Genomic DNA, 18,901 nt, shown 5'->3' on the forward strand with positions numbered 1-18,901 from the left:
TCTTCACCCTCCATCTTTTCCCAGTCCTTTTCTGACTCCGTACTAAAGTATTAATGCTGCTGTATCTTCAGCGTGTGTTTGGCTGAGCAGAGCAGTGGTGGTACTGGACTGCAAATATAACCAGTATCTGACGCTTCACTTCTGACTTGCAGAAATTCTCAGAAAATGAGCAGAACTCAAATTGTGAAAGTTCATCACTTTCTGGAACATGTGAATACTCTTTATTTTGTAAAAAAAATTATTTGGATTCTGTCTCAATGGTCCACAGTATTGACTGTGTAGTCTTAAGTGGTCCAGCTAAATACAGCCAGTTTCTAATAAGAGGTCTGGGTTTTCTGTCTCAGATTTTGCCTCTGTGTGATTAGATTATTTTTTTTAATGCTGCATTCCAATGTTGTCTTTAGTACTGTAGCTGTCAGTATTTCTTTCACCATGTCGGATACTATAGAGGTCATGTTCAAATGGACATGTAAATTTTGCACACATGTAAGGATTTTTCAGAAGACATTTATTGTCTCAGTCTGTGCCATCAAAGGATTCAGAGTCAAAGGGAACAGGAATGCGTTGCAGAATGATTGCTTATGGCCAGTCTTGCCTTGGGGAGGGCAAAAGTTACCGGTGGAAGTTAAAATCTCAGGAGAGTCAAACCCAGCAGCATATTTGCCTTCCTGTGGGTGCTTCAATACACAGCCGAGTGGTTTTCCTGGAGCAGACAGTGAAGGTGGGTTAGGCAGCAGACCTTGAGTTTTGGACTGAAGTGGTTCAGTGCTGCCATGCTTCAGTCCCTGCCGTGGGGTAAGGAGGAGCAGGGCAGAAAGGTGGGAATAGGGGCTCTGGAAAGCGATGCAGCTGATTTTCCATTTGTTTGGAAAGCCATACTCATGTATTGAATGATGACTTCTTCACAGTGCAGGAAGTATAAGCTCTCTGTGTACCAATGATCATCCATTGCTAAAATTGCTGGTTTAGCTTTTAATGCAATAAAAAAGGACAGCACAAGTAATAACGGTCATGAGGAGTTGAAGAGCAAAAAACCCCAGCAGTTTTTTCAGTCTTTTTTTTTTTTTTTTGTAAATGTGACCCATGTTGCTAAGTGTATGCTCTATCATCTTTAACAGGTTTTACCTCTAAATATTTTATAAAGGACATTTTCAGATTGCCTTCCTCCTGCACAGCACTTAAATTCTAAATTCTCTTATGATAAATCGTTTATTGTGTATCTAGGCTTGAAGATTGCTAAGTCCAATTGGAACTAAATTCAAACATCGCCTGTTAAGATAACCTTACTCATAATTTCTGAAGGCAGAATTGACAGCTTTAAGTGTGCATGCCTTAAACAACAAAAAGACGTATTATATGAATGTGGGAGTAGGAGGACTGTAGTATTTCACTAGTGCTATCTACTCAGACTCTGGCTGGTTTTCAAACAATGAGCTAAGCCCTCCTATACACAGCAGAGGACAGTACAGGGTGTTGAGGGTTTAATCCTTACTTCATTGAGCACACAACGAAGTTCACGGTGACCTTTATTTTTCCCTAGTAAATACTTGTCAGTGTACGCAGACTTGGAATCAGTTTTCCATACAGGACTGTAATTTTTTTTCCATTCAGCAGAGATTATCAAGCCCATGACAGACAAGCAAGAAACCTAGCTTTTCTGATCCTGAAGCCATATCTTCACACATAAGTAATGAGTAATACAATGCCAGTTTACATGTTTATTAAAAATATTGAGTGACTTCAACATGATTCACTGGTTTTGTTCTTTAACAGATTTGAAGTGATTTGCTTTGAGTTTAGTCTTCATACACTTGAGAAGTTTTTGTTGCATCTACAAATAAATCACAGTGATTCCTGGTCTCAGCTCTATACACATTTTGTGTCTTTTTATTTTGTCTTCATTACCATTGCAGTATTTAGAGGCATTTTGAAGTGCGTACAGCCATATAAATACATATTAAAAGTCTGCACAAAAAGCTTTGAAGCCATTAGTGTCACTTTTGTAGATAAGTACTTAGGGATTCTTAAATCCAGGGATTATTTGACTGCTTCCCATGTTGAGCCATTAAATCCTCCTGTGAAATATAATATGAATTTTTTGGTGATTGTGGATTAATTTATCACAGAGTTTAGCAGCAAACTCATTTGTCCTCACTGAAAGTTGAAGAGAGCTATTAAGTTAAGCAAATGGGAGGGCTTGGCTGATCCTCAGCTATGGAAGTAAGCAAGAATATGAAGAAAGAACAAACCTCTCCAGACACTTAATTTCTTATTTTTTAAAGTTCTTCTGAGAGGTTGATCCATAGCTTACTTCTGAAAGGGTTAAAGCCTCTGGCACAGTTTTGGTTGCTGAGAATAAAGCCTTTGAGGCTGTGAAGCCTAATGGAACTGTTGTAAAAAACTCGCTGTCTGCAGGAATGACTCCGCTTGCATATCAAACCCTTAAAAGCTGCATGTGAGCACATCTGCAAGGATGGGTTCTTCCAGTTTCTCCAGTCTTTTGTATTTCTCCAAATTGTATTGACTAATGTATCTTTTGTACTTTTGAGTACCAGAGGCTGGGGAAGAACTTTCCAGAGACATCTGTTGAAGGCAACTTAAAAATAGTATCATGATTATAGCTTAACATGCAAGGTAAAGGGAAGCTAGAAGATGGGATCTTAGTGTGTTGAATTGAAACCAAGGACTCTGTGGTCTTAACTCAGAAACAGCTCTTAAAATACTATAAAAATTGAAGGGAAATTACTGGGGACGTAAATTGCACATAACTGATACTTTTTCATATTGCATTTAACGTAATGCTGTGTTCTCTTATTTATTCAGTTACTACTGGAATTCCTTTCAGATGTTATTACTGTTATTTTTTGTAGACTGTACAGTGCTACTCAGCTCAGAAATGCCAGAACATAAATGGCTTCTGCAGTCTTAATTGCAGATATTGTATAGCACATGCTGTTGCATTTAATCAGCCCTCTTGCAACAGGCTGCAAAAGAACCTGCAAACTCAGGGGAGTGCGATGCAAACACTCCAGAAGGATGCTGAAGTGCAAGCCATTGCCAGCATACCAAAGCAGATAAGCCTCAAGCCTCCTAACAGAACTGCAGCATCTCCTGAGTGTGGATGCTGTAGCATAGAGCTTAACCTTTTCTAAAGACACACACACAAAAGGAGTCTTTTAAAAAAAAGTTGTTATGCACTCTATTTTAGGGCTAGCTAACCTTGTCTGTTAAGAAGTTTTTTCTAGAGTGTAACTTTGTTGGTTTTCTTGTGGCTTGAGCTCATTGCTGTTTTCCCTGACTGCTGTAGACGGAGAGAACAATTGTGTAATGGCGTACGTATTTGAAGACCATTGCCATGTCTTTGTTCATCCTTTTGTTGACTAAACTACCCAAGTTGGTTCATGTCTCTTCATCAGGCATGTGTGCTAACTCTAAATCCATCCTATATGCTTCTTTGTAGACCAAGTGAACCGGTTTTCCTTTCTAAAATGAAAATGCTAAGTATTTCAATATATTTATCATGTCATGCTTTTGCAGTGAAAAAGGCTCTTGTTTGTTTTTTTTTAACCTTTGGTCAGAGTAGGAGCCAACTGCTTTTGAATCCATGCTATGACAGTTTTGCATAGTCTCTGAAATCAGAACTCCAGAAAAAGTATAATCAAAAGCCTTACTAAATCAGCAGAGGCTATACAATACTCTTCTGTCCATCCATGAAGGCCTGCTGTTTTATTTTATTTTAGGATTCTTTTTTCAGTCTGTTTCATATGACTGCCATCATACATGCCTTTCCCCCCTGCGTTCCTCCTGGGTGGCCGCAGCATGCTTTCATCTTTTTATCACAGAGTTCCCCAGCGCACGTAGCAATAACGCTGGGCAAAAGGGATACAGCATGTCTGAATTAGTAGCCTGCAAGTTTAAAACTGTGGATGGTGGAATGGATGAAGCACACTGCTTTGGAACAAATTATCTAACATATACTAGAGATTTTTTTGAGTTTATACTTTGACCAAATGTGGGTGTATTTTTCTGCACATCTAAAAAGCAAGGTTTTTGCAAATTAGTGTACCCCATTCTAAAACACGTGGGCAAGATAGCTATTCAGTGAAAATGTCAGAATCCTTTTTAGCATTAGCAAATATATTTTTTCCAATGTTTCTGAAACAGATAACGCACTTTTTAAAATTCAAACTAGCAAAAATTAAAAAAAAAAAAAAAAAGCCTGGGGTATGTGCCTGCTGTTGAAATGGATGGAGTCAGTAAAAATTTTATGAAATTTAACATGGAAATTCTTGGTTTTTACACTACAGGAGATTTTAGTCATTGTTTTTGTGCTGGTGTATTTTGTAATTCATCTCTAGTGTGGGAATACTTTGGAAAAATATACAAACCATTGCTGCTATGTACTGCAAGCTATGAGAGGGACACCTACATAACAATGCAAGGAGAATGAGAAGGTATAGATTAGAAATAATACGAACACGCTTCTGTGGTGTTCAGTAGCACAGCTCTCGCCCAGAGTTGTCAGTGCTTTCTGCAAGATGAGGCAGAGATGCAGGTGGTGTGGGATGATCTAGCACCTTCTCAGAAACATTTTGTGACCTTCAGGTTCCACTTGCTGTTTCAATAAAGTTTAGGTTTCTTGGAGGGACTTTTAAGGTTCTACTTAGCAAAGAATATTCATATTTTCAATATATGAGTAATGCATTTGAGACCGGGTTACGGTATGTTGCCTCTGATGCTGGTGAGCACATCCCAGTTGATGTAACCAGGAACTGGCCCTAAAGCCTTGACTAACAAAAGCACTGGCACCAGAACTACACACATGGTTGTACAGCAAAAAGGATTCGCTTACACAGTTCCTACAATGCCGCAGTGTTTATAACAGAGTAGTGATGTGCTTCAATCGGATTGCACGGTTGAGCTCTTTGCCGGCGCTGTTCCTGCCGTGGTGGCCAGGTCCCAGAGCATGTGAGGAGCACCACCACCTTCCTGGTGACTTGTCATTAGGTCAGGGACCCGACCGAAAGAACATAGCCCTTCCATCTGCCTACACAGCAGAGATCAGTGAAAAGATGCTAAAGGAGTTATTTATCTTCCTTATAAAAAAAAGTGATTTAGAAAAGTTACAAGGTAATTAATATAAAAGATGGAAATAAGCAAACTCTTTTCTTTTATATTAGTATAGTGTTCAAATAACAGATTTTAGTTTCAATGTCTTTAAAAATTACTTTTTATCTTGATCATGCTCATTAGGTTAAGCTTTTGTTCAAGAATACTTACATGTGTTACCGTCTCTTAGAAATTTCTGTTTAAACAGTGTATTTATCTGGAACTTGATTTAACTTGTAATTATATTTAACTATATCTTAGTAATTCTATTGCTGTCATATGACCACACAGATGAAGTTAGAAGCAGTAAATGTGTATGGTCTGGTTTTTTTTTTTGGTTTTTTTTTTTTTAACTGCAATACCTATTATACTGTAGATACTTATACAAGGTTATTGACAGGCACTTATACTGCAGTACACAATCTAGAAAATAAAAAGTGAGTATGTTCTTTCATTACTCCTTGCAAAAATTAAATTTCCCTCCTCCTTTTTTTCTTATAATAAGAAATAATTTAGCCTTTCTTCCATTTGCTAGCAGAAGGAAAAGGTCAGTGGGAAGAGAAGTTGAAATGTTAATGACTACTTTCTAACTGTGCTGATAGGTATAGGTTAAGTTTACAGTTATTTCTGGAACTAGAAACACAACAAAATATGAATAAAATATGAACACACAAAAAAATGAATAAAGAATTAAAAGGATGAGGATTCAAAGGTTTGGCAGGAAAATGTGACTAATCACACAATTGTACAGTGCAAGGTCTATCGTGAACTTTGAAACGGGTTAAATATGTTGTACGTTTTCAGTAAGATATTGCCATGCTGGCTTGGAGGTCTTTCAGTCATGTGGATTTGTTCTTTTCTGTGGTTTTGCTTTGTGGTTGGGGTTTTTTTGTTGTTGATTTTGTTTGTTTGTTTTGCGGTGTGTTTTTTTGTTGCTGCTGCTGTTGGGTTTTTTGAACCTGACTGAATTTTTTTGCTGAGGAGTTGCACTTAGAATAGAATGGCTCCCTTGGAGAAGTCTCTCCAAATTATTTCCTCAGTAAAACTGCTTGGTTTACGGTTGCTAACTTTCTTTTAAAACTACCTCAATATAAATTGTATATTAATGCTGTTAGATGTTTTCTTCTGACTGTCTCATTTCAGTTTGTTTAATTTGATACTGCTCTTTCGGTTGTACGTTTATTTGGACCCATCTCATGCCTCTTTGATGAGACACCTACGTCCACAAAAGTGAGAACACTTTTTTCACGCTAATTACAGCTGCTATGGTATAGTATGATCTTATATTAAATATCATGTTTCCTTCAGTAATTTTTTATATGTATTTTCAACCATTGAGGTTGCATTTATACTTGCATTTAAAGAGATAGTTTGTTTTACACTGCAGTGCTTTATCCTCTGTCTTGCATATTCTGTAACCTGCCCGGCCACAAGAAACATCCTCAGCTTTGAAAGTGCCTGTTACAGGACTCCGCTTTCTGTGAAAGGACCATCCATTCTGCACAGTGCATGAAGTCTATCTTTAGCAATGTACAATGCTTTTAACTTCTGCTATGTTGTCCCTCCATGAAAAACTGACAATTACTGTCTGCTTTGATATCTCTTCATCTTAGTATTTTTGAAGAATGTGAAAATGTTCACAGAGTTTTGTTGTGTTTTGATTTGTTTTTTATTTGGCACCAAAAAATGTTAAACTTGATTTTTTTATTTTTCTTTTTACTCATTGGTTTTCAAAGCTTATCATATTTAGTTTTATCCACCATCTCTTTCATTGCATCAATCCATCTGCCAAGTATGTACTAATCCTCCTCAAAAAAATATGTGGGTTTTTCTCTGAGAACAGTAGTTTCATGGTTATTCTCCAGTACACTTGTGTATAATCCATAGAAGGAATATTATCCCAAACCAAATCTCTACTGGCATGAATTCAGTTTTTTAATCACTTTTATTGCACCATTTGTTCCATGGCAGTACTGTAAGCCTCAGTCAAGTCATTGTCCCAAGTACCTTCTGCGTAACTGCAATTCTCAGCTGAAGGTTTGCAGGCAGCAGTTTTTGAAATGAAGATAATCAACCTACTTGCAGGTTTCCTCTGAATTGAAATCATAGGGCTGAGAGCTTGGTATTTGTTGTAAACTCCAGCTAGGTCTGTCTTTGTAAATGAAATCTGGGGCTGGGAGAGGAGTTTTTCTAGATCTGACTGAAAATACACGGAGCAGTATTGCTTACGACTGAAAATACAATGATCAAAATAAGCAACATCTTTTTTTGTTTTTAAGTTGGTGAATGCATAAGCATTGTTCATGGCAAGACCTGAAGCAGAACCATGTACCTGATGTCCATGTAGCAAACTAGCCATTCCTAATTTCTGGAATTGAAATACAATTTGAAGTAATTTGCAGGTTGATTTTTTTGTTGTCATTGTTCTTGCCCATGTCTTTTACAGAAGTAAATTCCACACAGATCTGTGCTGAAGCCTGAGGAATATTGTGTTATTACCGCTCTACTGACTGAGCAGCTCTTATTAACTCTGATTTGCTCCGCACAATGTGTTGTCCTTTTTACCAAATGCAGATCATACACGTTTTATATATTGTTCTGCAAAGATATATGCAAAAAGCTGAGCAAAACCAGAACTTTGTAATCCTATTCCTATTGACTTTTTAGTTAAGTTCACAAAAGATCATGGACTGGTAATATACGATGCTTTCTGTCTTATCAGAACACCTTAACTGATGCAACGATGATAATCTGAATTAGGTCATAGGACCCTGCTTCTAACTTGTTGACTTCTAATCTGACCAACTGTGACAGAATACAGAACATGAATAAAGACATTTCACAACTCATCTTTCTTGTAACGGAGCTGGTTGCTATCAGACCTTTCATTTCCTATGGTGAAAAGGGAATGGAGCCACTTTATGCAGGCCACATATGCAAGTGAGAGAAAGCACCAACATCCTGAGTTTTATGCCTTCTTGGGCTGTTCACTCCAGTTATCTGCTCTTCTGTTCGGCTAGCAAATAAATATTATGACCTGGCTCAAAACCCTTGATACCTATTTATTTTATGCTTAGTGCATTTAGGCTCTATCTTACTCTATTAAAAGGCAATAATGCACTTTCTTCCTTTTCTGTAACCTCATTATGTTGTTACTAAATCCACTCAATCATACCAGTGCCAGTCTCCTGAGACTGCTGTGAGAAAACATTTTTTTTTAATAGTTCCAAGAATGAGGCCTGGGGAATAGGCTGCTTTGATGAGGACATATAGCTTTCCAGAGATCTACTATGATGATGAGTTTGGTGGAGCAAATGGAATATTTTGTTGGATTTCTAATGTTTTCTGGCAGATATGTTGGTAACAACTTGGAGATTTTCCAGACTAGTCAGCAGCCTTATGAAGCCTTTTAATTCCCATGGTCAATTAAGCACAAAAATATTTTGCTTTATTTGCACGCAAGTATTATTGATTAGACAGCCACTAAATTTCATTCTGTTAAAATTAAAGTGTAAATTCAGTAAGAACAGATATTCCTGGAGATAAACTTTATGAAAAGTATTGCATAAAGTTTTAGAATGAAATCACTATTTAAAGATATTTACTTTTCTTAACTGTGCTTTTAATGGCAAGTAGACCCCTGGGCAGAAAACCCCCATTCTGCTTGTCTGAGCTGTCCCTTACTTTAAAATTGTATTTGTCTCACCTTTGTCAGGAAAGACCAAATTTATTTGCTATTATCTGCAAATTAGACACTTAAAAACTCTTAAAGTGCATCTCACTGACATGGGTAATGTCAGGAAAGTCTATGATCTTGTTTGTGATAGTAATTGTGAGACAATCTCAAAGTTTTGTACAAAAGGAGGAGTATTCTGTAACGTGTTAAATTTGGTGTGAGTCCTGCCTTACCCAGGCTTTTGTATTTAACTTGAATACAATTTTTGTAAACAAACAAACAAATCCATTTTTCCTTTCCATTTTTCCACTTTTCAAAATCCATAAACTAAAATCTCTTTCATTAAAAGTAATTTCCTTGTGGAGAAGATGAAGTCTTAAAGCAGCTCTCAAACAGAAAGCTTAGATTTGGGTCCTGTGTTAGATAATCTACTTGAAAAGGTGAGGGTGTGAGAACTGCTATTTTCAAAAGTTAGCTAAATCATCTTGGTTCCAAAGTAGGTAGTGTGGTTGTACTTAGTTGGGAATACTGACAGTTTTTTATGTGTATACGTAGCAATCCATACCATACAGGGGCCTAAAAGACTTCAAGTAAGAGATATTGGGGCCAACACGTGGTGGTCCGCAATGGAAGCCTTCATTTTTCCCTTATCTGTGAGCAGAAGGTATAACAGGGCTGCTGGAGGTCTCATGAGCTCATGAGATAAATGTCTTGATTTGCCCCACAACCCCCAAGATAGGTGTCTGATCATGTTCCAACACACAACCCTTAAGTATGGGCATTTTATTGGCTGCTTTTATAAATCTTGCGATGTGGGACAACATTTTGTACATATGTACTTTCAAATCGCAAATGAAAACATGCTTATACTTATCTTTTTTTTTTTATTTCTCTTGACCTGTGAGTTGATTATGTAATGTTTATCAAAGGTAAAGCTGTTCAAAGGAATAGACCTCATATTTTACAGCTGATCATTACGGGAATTATCCCAATAGGCACCATGTATGACCAAGGCCAACCTCCTACTATATTTAGCAGAGCTTTATGCAGCTTGCAAGCAATTATTTAATTCCAGTAGTTGAATTTCTTACAGCTTCCACAAGGAAATATGTCTTTGTTTCACTGTACTGAGCGGGAGAGGTATATAATAGAAGAAACATTATTTCTGATTCTCTGTGAAAGCGCTGTAGTAGGTCTGTGTGTGGCAGTTTGGTTGGTTGTTGTTTACTCTACATTTAGTACAGTTACAAGAAAAATAAGGCCGTGATTGTTTGAAAAGACTTGGCAATCAAAGTTGCAGAAACAGAGAATCCTGTTTGCAAATGTAACTTAAATGGGAGGAATGTCTTCAACGTTCTTTAAATCCTTTGGGTTTGTTGCATTGTTACTTTGCTTCCCCTGGCACACGGGGAAGGTGCCTAGGTGAAGATGGTGTCCCTAGGGAGTGGAGAGTTCTGTGTTCATGGGGATGTCGAATGCCAACCCAAACATGAATATCAAGCTTAAAAATAGTAAACCAGTTATTCACGAGTTTTCCAGCAGAGTTTCTCTAGGGATCATTTTTAAACCTAGCTGGTATTTGCAGTAGTGACCTGGAAGTATATGTCAAATTGTCTCTGCACTGTCATGCAGAGGTCGCGAGGACTGAATCCCTTACTAAATTGGGTGCTGGCCAATGGTGTTTCACCACAGAAGCTGGAGACTTTTCCTGGGAAACAGTGTCTCAGAAAGGGATTTTTATTTTTGCAAGAGGCAGCTATTTATAAACAAAATAAATCACTGTCTGTGGAAGGTCTATAGCCAAAAGGACTACTGTGACTTTTTAACCCTTTCTGTTTGCTGTTGTTACAGTGCTATTGGAAAGTTGAGTGCCACTCTATTGTTAAGTCAAGAAAAAAAGCTGAAATATTGATAAGGTTTCATTAGCCTTCCTTAGACTTCCACATTGAAGTAGTTCTTTCTAAACGGCTAATCAGAAAAAAAAATGATCTGGTATCAAAATCTATGATTATCTAAATAAGTAAAGGAATTGTTTTCTATTTCTTTATCTAATGGATAAAGTTCTATAAAATAAGAAACCAGAAACTGAAGGTTGCACAAAATGTTAATACCATTTGCAGGATGTACAGGGGAAAAATACACCATCTCTGAAACCTGTTCTACCAGGATTCAGTAGTTTTTAAATAATTCCTAATTGAAGTAACCATATTTTTTTTTTTTATATCCTGTTGTGTGTGTTTTCTTGGAGAACTTTCAGATGATCCAGCCAGTTCCTTTCCCTTTCATTAGCTATGCTTCTTGATTGAAGGTTATTGCTCACATGTCTAACTTGAGAGGAAAAAAAAGGCTAGGAGGAGTATAGGCATTTACAATTTACTTAATGGTTTATGTTCCTCTTTTCACAATACTTAAAAGTGCAAAAGTTTGAAGGAAAATCATGGTATGTAGTGGAACCAGTCTTCAAAAGCATGATTGATGATATCATTAAACCTCATATGATTTTATAAACATCTTCATAAATCAATGTTATTTGTGTAGTGGGATGAAACTGGAAAACACCATCACAATAACTGACTTCATTCAGGATGTATTTTTTGGCTAGCCTAGGAGTTACACTCATCTGAGTGGCTACACTTGAAGCATTTGATAGGAGTGATGTTTGACTTGATTATCTTAAAGGGTTTTTTTCCAACTTAAATGATTCTTTGGTTCTATGTTGACCTGTTCACTTCATAATGGAAAAAGCAGTTAGTGATCTGAGAAAAAAACACAAAACAAACACCTTAGAAAACTTGAATTCATGAGATTTCATGGCATACTGATAGTATTGAAGAGAAATACAGTTCATCCTTGAATACTGTTTCCTCCCATGTTTAGTGTATGTCTTGGTTGTGTGATTTTTTTTCTCCTCAAGAAAAGGATTGGTTAATTTTCTCCAGTTTTGATGAGGCTTTTAGGTGTTTTTGATATAACAATACTAGATGCTGGGGTTTTTTCCTTCCGTAAGAACATAAAATGAAGTCAGAGGTTATCCAGTTTGGTTCTACTTTGCTATAAAAAAGGAAAGCATGGGTGCATTCCTGAATTAGTCAAATACAAGTCTGATACGTGACACTGAATACCTTACATATTTGTTGAGGTATTACAAATAGGTAAGAAAACTTTGCTGTTACTGAAATAATTCATTATGTCTTCATATTTAAGTATCTTTTGGTTATCGTTTTTCAGAATTTAGTAGAGTAATTATCCTACATTAGGTTTTCATTTGTAGGTTGCAGATGCCAATCAGAGTAAGATTATTTAGCAGTAAGTACCTGTTACATTCATTGAGTATTGAAAACTAAAAGCTCTTCACAATTGAGCTGTTTTATACTTGATATTGTAGAAATAAGTTTTCACATTAAACTTAAATGTCATGAAAACCATTGCAAGCTTTTCTTCATGTTTTATGTGATTAAAGATTCTAATTATGATGATGCTTTTGACAGCAACATTTGAGATTTATCAACTTCTCAGTCTGTTATAGTGTGTTTTACGAATGACATTTCATTTTAATTAGTGATGTATGGTATGTGAAGCCAAAGGCTTTACAGAAGTTTTTTTACAATTAAGAAGGTATTTTTATCAAGCAAACTTGTGATGACGTGTAGTTGCTAAGACCTGCATGTTGCTGATAGCGATTGTGAACATTATTATATAGCATAACTCTATAAAGCTGATGCTATTGATTTGATTTAAAGTGTAGCTATGCCTGGTTTATGCTGGATTAAATGGGCAGTAGTTACTAGGCTCTTCTTTTTGAAATTAGCACCGGTCCAGCCTTGTTAAGTGTGCTTCCAGCACTGGGTTAACAATGCATATGGAGTAGCTGTCAAACTTGCCTCATCTAAAATCAGGAGCAAATTAAATGCAAATATACAATGATTTTTTTTTCTCTTAATAGTAAAGACATGATTGACTGTATCTGTATTTCACAGAATAAGGCATAGGAGAATTTTTCCTCCATGTCTCTAATGTCCAAAACCTGGAGACGACTGAGAGCTGGCTTCACTTACAATCTTTCTAGATGGGCATAGTGTTGAGTGTGCATTAAATCATGCATACTGATTTAACGATCAGAAAACCTCGTTGTACTCTAGCTCCATCTCTCCTGTCTGCCTGCTCTGCCAGGAAGCTATGAGAAGATGTAGTACAGCTGGCTATTCTGGCTTTGAGCCATACAGGGATTTGCCTACAGAACAGGAATCCCCAGCTTCCTCTCAGAAAGAACATTTTCCAGGGCAGAAGTGCTAAAATAAAAGGTAGGATCTGATTAAACCATAAACTTTAACCACCTTTTTCTCTGACATGAGAGATTTCTGTACTCATGCTATACTCATTTTCATACTGATGGTAAGTGCCAGAGGAGTATTTTGTAGGCAAATGACCAATAAATGCAGATAGAATAGAAAAAAATAGTGTGTTCTTTCTTGCTAAGTATATACATGTGTTTTAGTGCAGATCCAAATATCCCTGGATGAGGTCTGTGTAGCAAAGTTCTAGCTGGAAAGGTACAGATTCTAGGAAACACCTCTACAGAGAAAAGAGGAAGGAATAAGAATAATTTCAGTAAATCAGTTTAGTTGACCCAGTTGGTGATGTCAACCACAAGTTATTTGTGTGCCAGAGCTGGGTAAACATTGGCACGCAACAGCAAATGCCACCAAAGCTCACATGTCACAGAACTGGGCTCTGACACACTAGCAGAGAACGAATTAGGTTGTTAAATTTGAGTCACGAAAGGAATCATACTACTAGTGTAACAGCAAATGTGCTCTGAGGTTACTTTGCTGTGACTCACTCTCACCAAGCAGAAGCAGCATGGTATTAAGGAATCTGTTAGAAATGACACAGAGAAATATACAGTGAGAGAGAACGAAGGGGAGTACTTTTCTTTTAAATTGAGACTGTGCCTCATAAAAGAATTACACTCTTTTTTTAATTATTTTTATATGTATCACTTCAATTGTTTTTAAAATTGAATGACAGTTTGTGTTATTTGCATAACTGTAAATTTCTTTGGTAATAAAGTGGTTCATCTTGCTACACACAGTGACTCCAGTACAGATGCAAGAAACATTATTTTTATTTTTTTTTTGGCAACAGTAATAATGATGTGATAGGGTCCATAATTGCTGACAATGGTTAAAGCCATCTAGAACAGTTATGAAATAAATCCTTTTATATATTATTCTGTATTACCCATGGCTCTGTTGAAGTACTGTGGGCTTCAATCCAATAAACAAGTCCATTTAGGAAGTGCTAGAAAGGATACCTCTGGGAAAGCATTTCTTCGCCAGTAGCAAAGCAGAGAGGGTCTGTAGCATTGCTGGGGTCCGTGCTGAGCCCCGTCTGTGCTGTGGCCCAGTGCCGCTGCGTGCCCGGCTGGCACAGAACGTGGGTTTCAGAATCGTTAAGAAGCAGTCCTTTCTGCCCATACCTGTTCAGAGACCTGCTCTGAATCAGAAGAGGCTTGCCTCTATCTGCCTGAATTTCCTTAGTTAAATTAATAATCTGTCTGACCAAGAACAGTGCCACCATGCTGCAGACTGGGAGGGCTGTCCTTGGTGGACTCATGAAATCCATTTCTCGATAGAGCAGCGCTTAGAATGAAGCAAAGCATGTTCGGTCAGCTGGGGGAAGTTTTTAAATGAAAGGCCTTTTTAAAACCTTAGCTGTTATAGTTAAATATGGGGAGTACCCTGCTAATCAAAGGACCTTCTTTGTGGACTCACCTGTTGAGATTTAGATAAGTGAGAGGCTCGCTGAGTGTGACATCCTTCCTTGAGTGGCACAGATGTCGACAGAGAAAATTCCTTGCAAGTTTACGGCACTCCAAGCAGCAGAAATGTTTAGATTGCTTATTTCTTTCCAGCACGGAGAGAGGTAGTATATATCACTGAGAGACTAAGATGTATAAGAACACGCTGCAGAGTTAAATTGTGCTGTCAAGCAGAGAAATAGTGTGGTAAAACAGACTCTGCACTGATCCTGGACATGGTGTACAGCAGTGACAGAAGATCTGCTGATGCTGTACAGACAGGAGGCTTTAGCACGCTTCATAGCAAACCCCATGTATTTAATCTTCCTCGGCATTGTAACCATAGGTGTTCTGTGGTTTTTTTCCTCTGCCTTATGTTTTTGGTAGAGGTGCATATTAATGTGTATTTCTAATCTTCATTTATGTTAATATCCTTGTACATAAAGATTTGTCAGATATCTGGGGGACTGTATTTTTTCTTCTGTGGTGTGTTTCTGTGTAGCTCACTTTGACGGGAAAGGCAGCAGTCTCTCAGAGGCCGCGTTGTATTGGTTTTGGTGGAACAACTTGAGGCATTTGAACAAGAGAGTAGCAAAAATTTATGGCACTAACTTCTGCCCCTGTCTACTGGGTCTGGCTGCGAGGGAGTTAGTTGTCTTCACAGCAGCTCCTGTGGTGCTGTGTTTCAGATCTGCAACTACAACATGGTTGGTACCCCCCCCCCCCCCCCCCCCCAGTGCTTTGGTTAGTGCTGAGCAGTGCTTGTGCAGCATCATGGCCTTCTCTTTTTTTCCTAGTGCTGCTCCATAGTGATATATTAATATCCTTTTCAGTATATTAATAGAGAAGTCATACTGTGTGTTGGTGAAGTAATAAGAAGCAGTTAACAGTCTGAAGGTCAGGGACAGCTAGATTCATCAGAACTCAAAATCAGCTGCATTTCAAAGGAGTTGTTCATGAATCCTTCAGGAAACTCGTGAACATCTTTTGCTTGTATTGCATTTTGTTTGTTTGGTTTTTTGAGGAGTTTTGTTTCTACCACTGCATTAAAATTCTGTTTAACAACCATAACGTGGATGATGCTAGGTGCTGTTGTTTGCTTCTGAATGCCTGTATGACGTATGCACCACAGAATCATCAGATTTAGGATATTGCGATTTCAAATTGTGGGGTGTTGATGGAAGGGTAGGTGAAGAATTCCTGGATTTTTTTTCCCAATTCTGTATTCTTTTTTGAATTTAACTATTTTAAACATTTCTGTTTTGTTGGGACATTGCTTGTTAAGTGGATGAATCAACTTGCATTTTCATAATTAGCTATCATTTGTTGTCGTTGCCTAATATGGCAGAGCTCACATTCTTTTTCTTTGGGCTTTTTCAGGTATGAATACAAGCAAGAGTGAGACAGTGAAAGAGCATCCATTAAAACCCTCTCGAAGATCCATGCCATGCCTAGCCCAGAGCCAAACACATCCTCAGAGCCTGAGCAAGCATTCGTCGTTCCTGCAGCCAAACTGTGTGCAGCCACAGCCCCGGCCTCAGCCTCTCAGTGCAGGGACATCTACAGCTACCGTGGATGTAGTGTCGGAACGAGGTAGGGGATTTTTCTCTTTAGGAAGCTTCATCCACAACTGGAAATAGAAGTGATCTATGGGAATATCACCGGAATTCTTCTGATGTCTTACATATTTTTTTTTAGCATTTTTCATTAAATTATAGGGGCATCTGATGAGCTTTGATTTGTTCAGATATGTACAGTTTGTTGGAGAGATATTTTTGCACAAAACAGCTAGAAGAATCTTGGCACTGAGTTCTTGAGTGAATCTCTACAATGTTTGAAGTGAGGCTTAAACTAATTTTTCTGAATTACAAGATTATTTCCTTCTCACTGAAAACAAGACAAAGAAAGTGCTCCTGTAGGCTAGGGAAGAGCACGAAGGTTTCTGTAGCCTGTCTTGGGAGAGAAAGAAAAAAATAAATATTAAGCCTTTGGCAAGATATGTCTTTACAAACATGTAAGAGCAGATGCATTCATTCATGAATAGCAGAATCAAGGAAGAGTGGTTATGGAGATAATGAGAGGAAGGTGAGCTAATCCCTAATAATTTTAGCTTGTGTTGGACAAAGGAACTGCTTTGCTTTTAGGATTTTTATTTTAACAGATAAACATGCCTTAACAGAGAGACTAGTCTAGCTGGAGATCCCAGTCACTGTGTGTGTCACCCGTTGCCAACTGTTGCCATACAGGATTGCCAACTGTGCGTGAACCTTTAGAAAATAAATAAACCTGGCTGGCTTCTGCTACTGAATTGTGATAAGTCCTTCCCTAATGTTGATAAGCACTAATTATTGCTCTAGTAGTTATTTCACTGAGTTAAACTTGTCTCAGGAATAGAATGAAAGCCATTGGAAAGCACTCTTCTGAATTTAATTTTAAAGATTTTCATTTGAGTCACTGACAGCTTTAAAAAGTATATCTCATGCTTACAAAATGCATGTGAATGCTGATATGAATATTGGATTTATTGCAGCTAAAGTGATGGAGACTTTGGAAAACAACTTGCTTAAGCTATCTAATACAGAATACAGCGATCCATTTTTAGGTAAGTTTCTGTCTGAACTGAAATAATAATAAATTAATGATTCTTCAGTTACACTTGCAGTATTTAAGTGTGGAAGGGCCCTATTTACCCTGAACTGCCATGTTTTTTTAAGAGGAGACTAAATATGACTAAAGAAATATGTGCTGTCATAGATTTCCTGATACTTTCTCACCTTTTAGACTAATAGCAAACAGGGAATAAAGGCAAAGCAGTATTTTTTTCATGCACTGTGTAACCTTTTCCTATAACAATCCTTCATAACACAACCACTTTGAAGCATGTATTTGAAATTCCATTTCAATAGTTACTATTATTCCATTATTATTGTTCCTGTATAGGCATGTTATTCAGTATTGTCATTGCTACAGTTGTTATGTGGCTGGTTTTGCTTCAGATATTCATGTATAAAAGGTGTTCCAATTTGGAAAAAAAATAAATTAAAAAATGCAGAAAAATAGCTATAATTGGGGCATATTTATACCTGCATTAATACCATTTTGATACCTTAATTAAGTCAAAGAATGTAGGAAAGGAGTAATTCTTAGAATGATTCCATGCTTGCAACTGCAAAATGAGTCTGCATATACACACAAATAGTAATTTGCAAGTTCCAAAATTAATTAATTTTGAAATTCTCTGGCTGTGTATTACCCACCTGAAGTACACACAGATATTGCTGCACCTTGCACAACTACTGTGGTAGATCTTTTTGCTCAGTCAATGTAGCATCAAACTAGAAATCGTATCTTCATGCTGAAGGAAAGCAATCTGCTTTCAGAAAGCTGTTTCTGCTCACCTCTCACATGTTTTAGTATCGATTTTTTTTCTTGATGCTCAAAATATATGATGGATAAGAGGCTCTTCAAGATCTCCTAAAGAGGTAGCTACTGGAAATCTGAGTGAAATTGATACTTCCTCCAAAACAAAATCAAAATGTTCTGAAATCATGATGTGGACCAAAAATTCGGCGTAAGATTTTTATAAAAGAATCACGTGTCTCAGTAAGGTTCAAGTTGAAGCTACAGCACTCTGTCAGTGTAATTGGGCTTATTAGATAGGCAAGCACAGATACTAGAAAATTTCACTTTTATAATTTCCTTTAATCTTTTTTTAATATCCTGCTCTATTTTTTACTAATGGCTCACACATACATGGGCTGATATGATTGGATATTTATATATGGCAACAGTATTTCTTTTCTCATAGTAAGCAATCCACTATTTTTCATTCACATCACCTAGTTTTAACCTGAAATGAAAAGTGGAGGGCTCAGTGACTGAGGAAAAGGTAGTTTGAGCCTCATCAGCTCAAAATTGTATTAAACTGGTGTGGATGGTTCTCCTCTTCTGACTACAGCTATACTCTTTGAAGAGACAGAAAATATTTAAATGGTAGCCCTTTGTTGACTTGATTCATTGATTTGCCTGTGTTAATTGAGTGAATCCCAAATCAGAACACTGAAATCTTTGAAGTTATTGTGTATTTACAGACTTATAATTGGTTAGGATGTTCAGCTACAAGCAAGAAAGGAAACAGTGTTTATAAATAAATGCCTGAAGTCAGTAGTAAGAATTGCTTTAGATAAAAATCAGCATTATTAGTTAGGCTCAGGAAAAAAAATCTTCATTTTTTTAAATTCACAAAGAGAAATCGAGGACAGTTAAAGGGGAATTTTTAAAAAAATGGCCTTTCTATAAACCTTCAAAATACAGTT

General features: G+C 37.2%; 1 protein-coding gene across 3 annotated transcripts in view; it reads left to right on the plus strand.

The window, feature by feature from the left end:
* Positions 1-18,901, plus strand: part of ANO3 (anoctamin 3) — a 207,008-nt gene that overhangs the window by 100,401 nt on the left and 87,706 nt on the right. For all 3 annotated transcript variants that reach the window (XM_055722906.1, XM_055722907.1, XM_055722908.1), the window contains exons 2-3: positions 15,966-16,178; positions 17,116-17,187. In XM_055722906.1, coding sequence (XP_055578881.1) covers positions 15,966-16,178; positions 17,116-17,187 — 285 coding nt within the window. The remainder of the gene's footprint in view (positions 1-15,965; positions 16,179-17,115; positions 17,188-18,901) is intronic.

Source organism: Falco cherrug, chromosome 10 (genome assembly GCF_023634085.1).
Source record: "Falco cherrug isolate bFalChe1 chromosome 10, bFalChe1.pri, whole genome shotgun sequence".
Classification (NCBI taxonomy): domain Eukaryota; kingdom Metazoa; phylum Chordata; class Aves; order Falconiformes; family Falconidae; genus Falco; species Falco cherrug.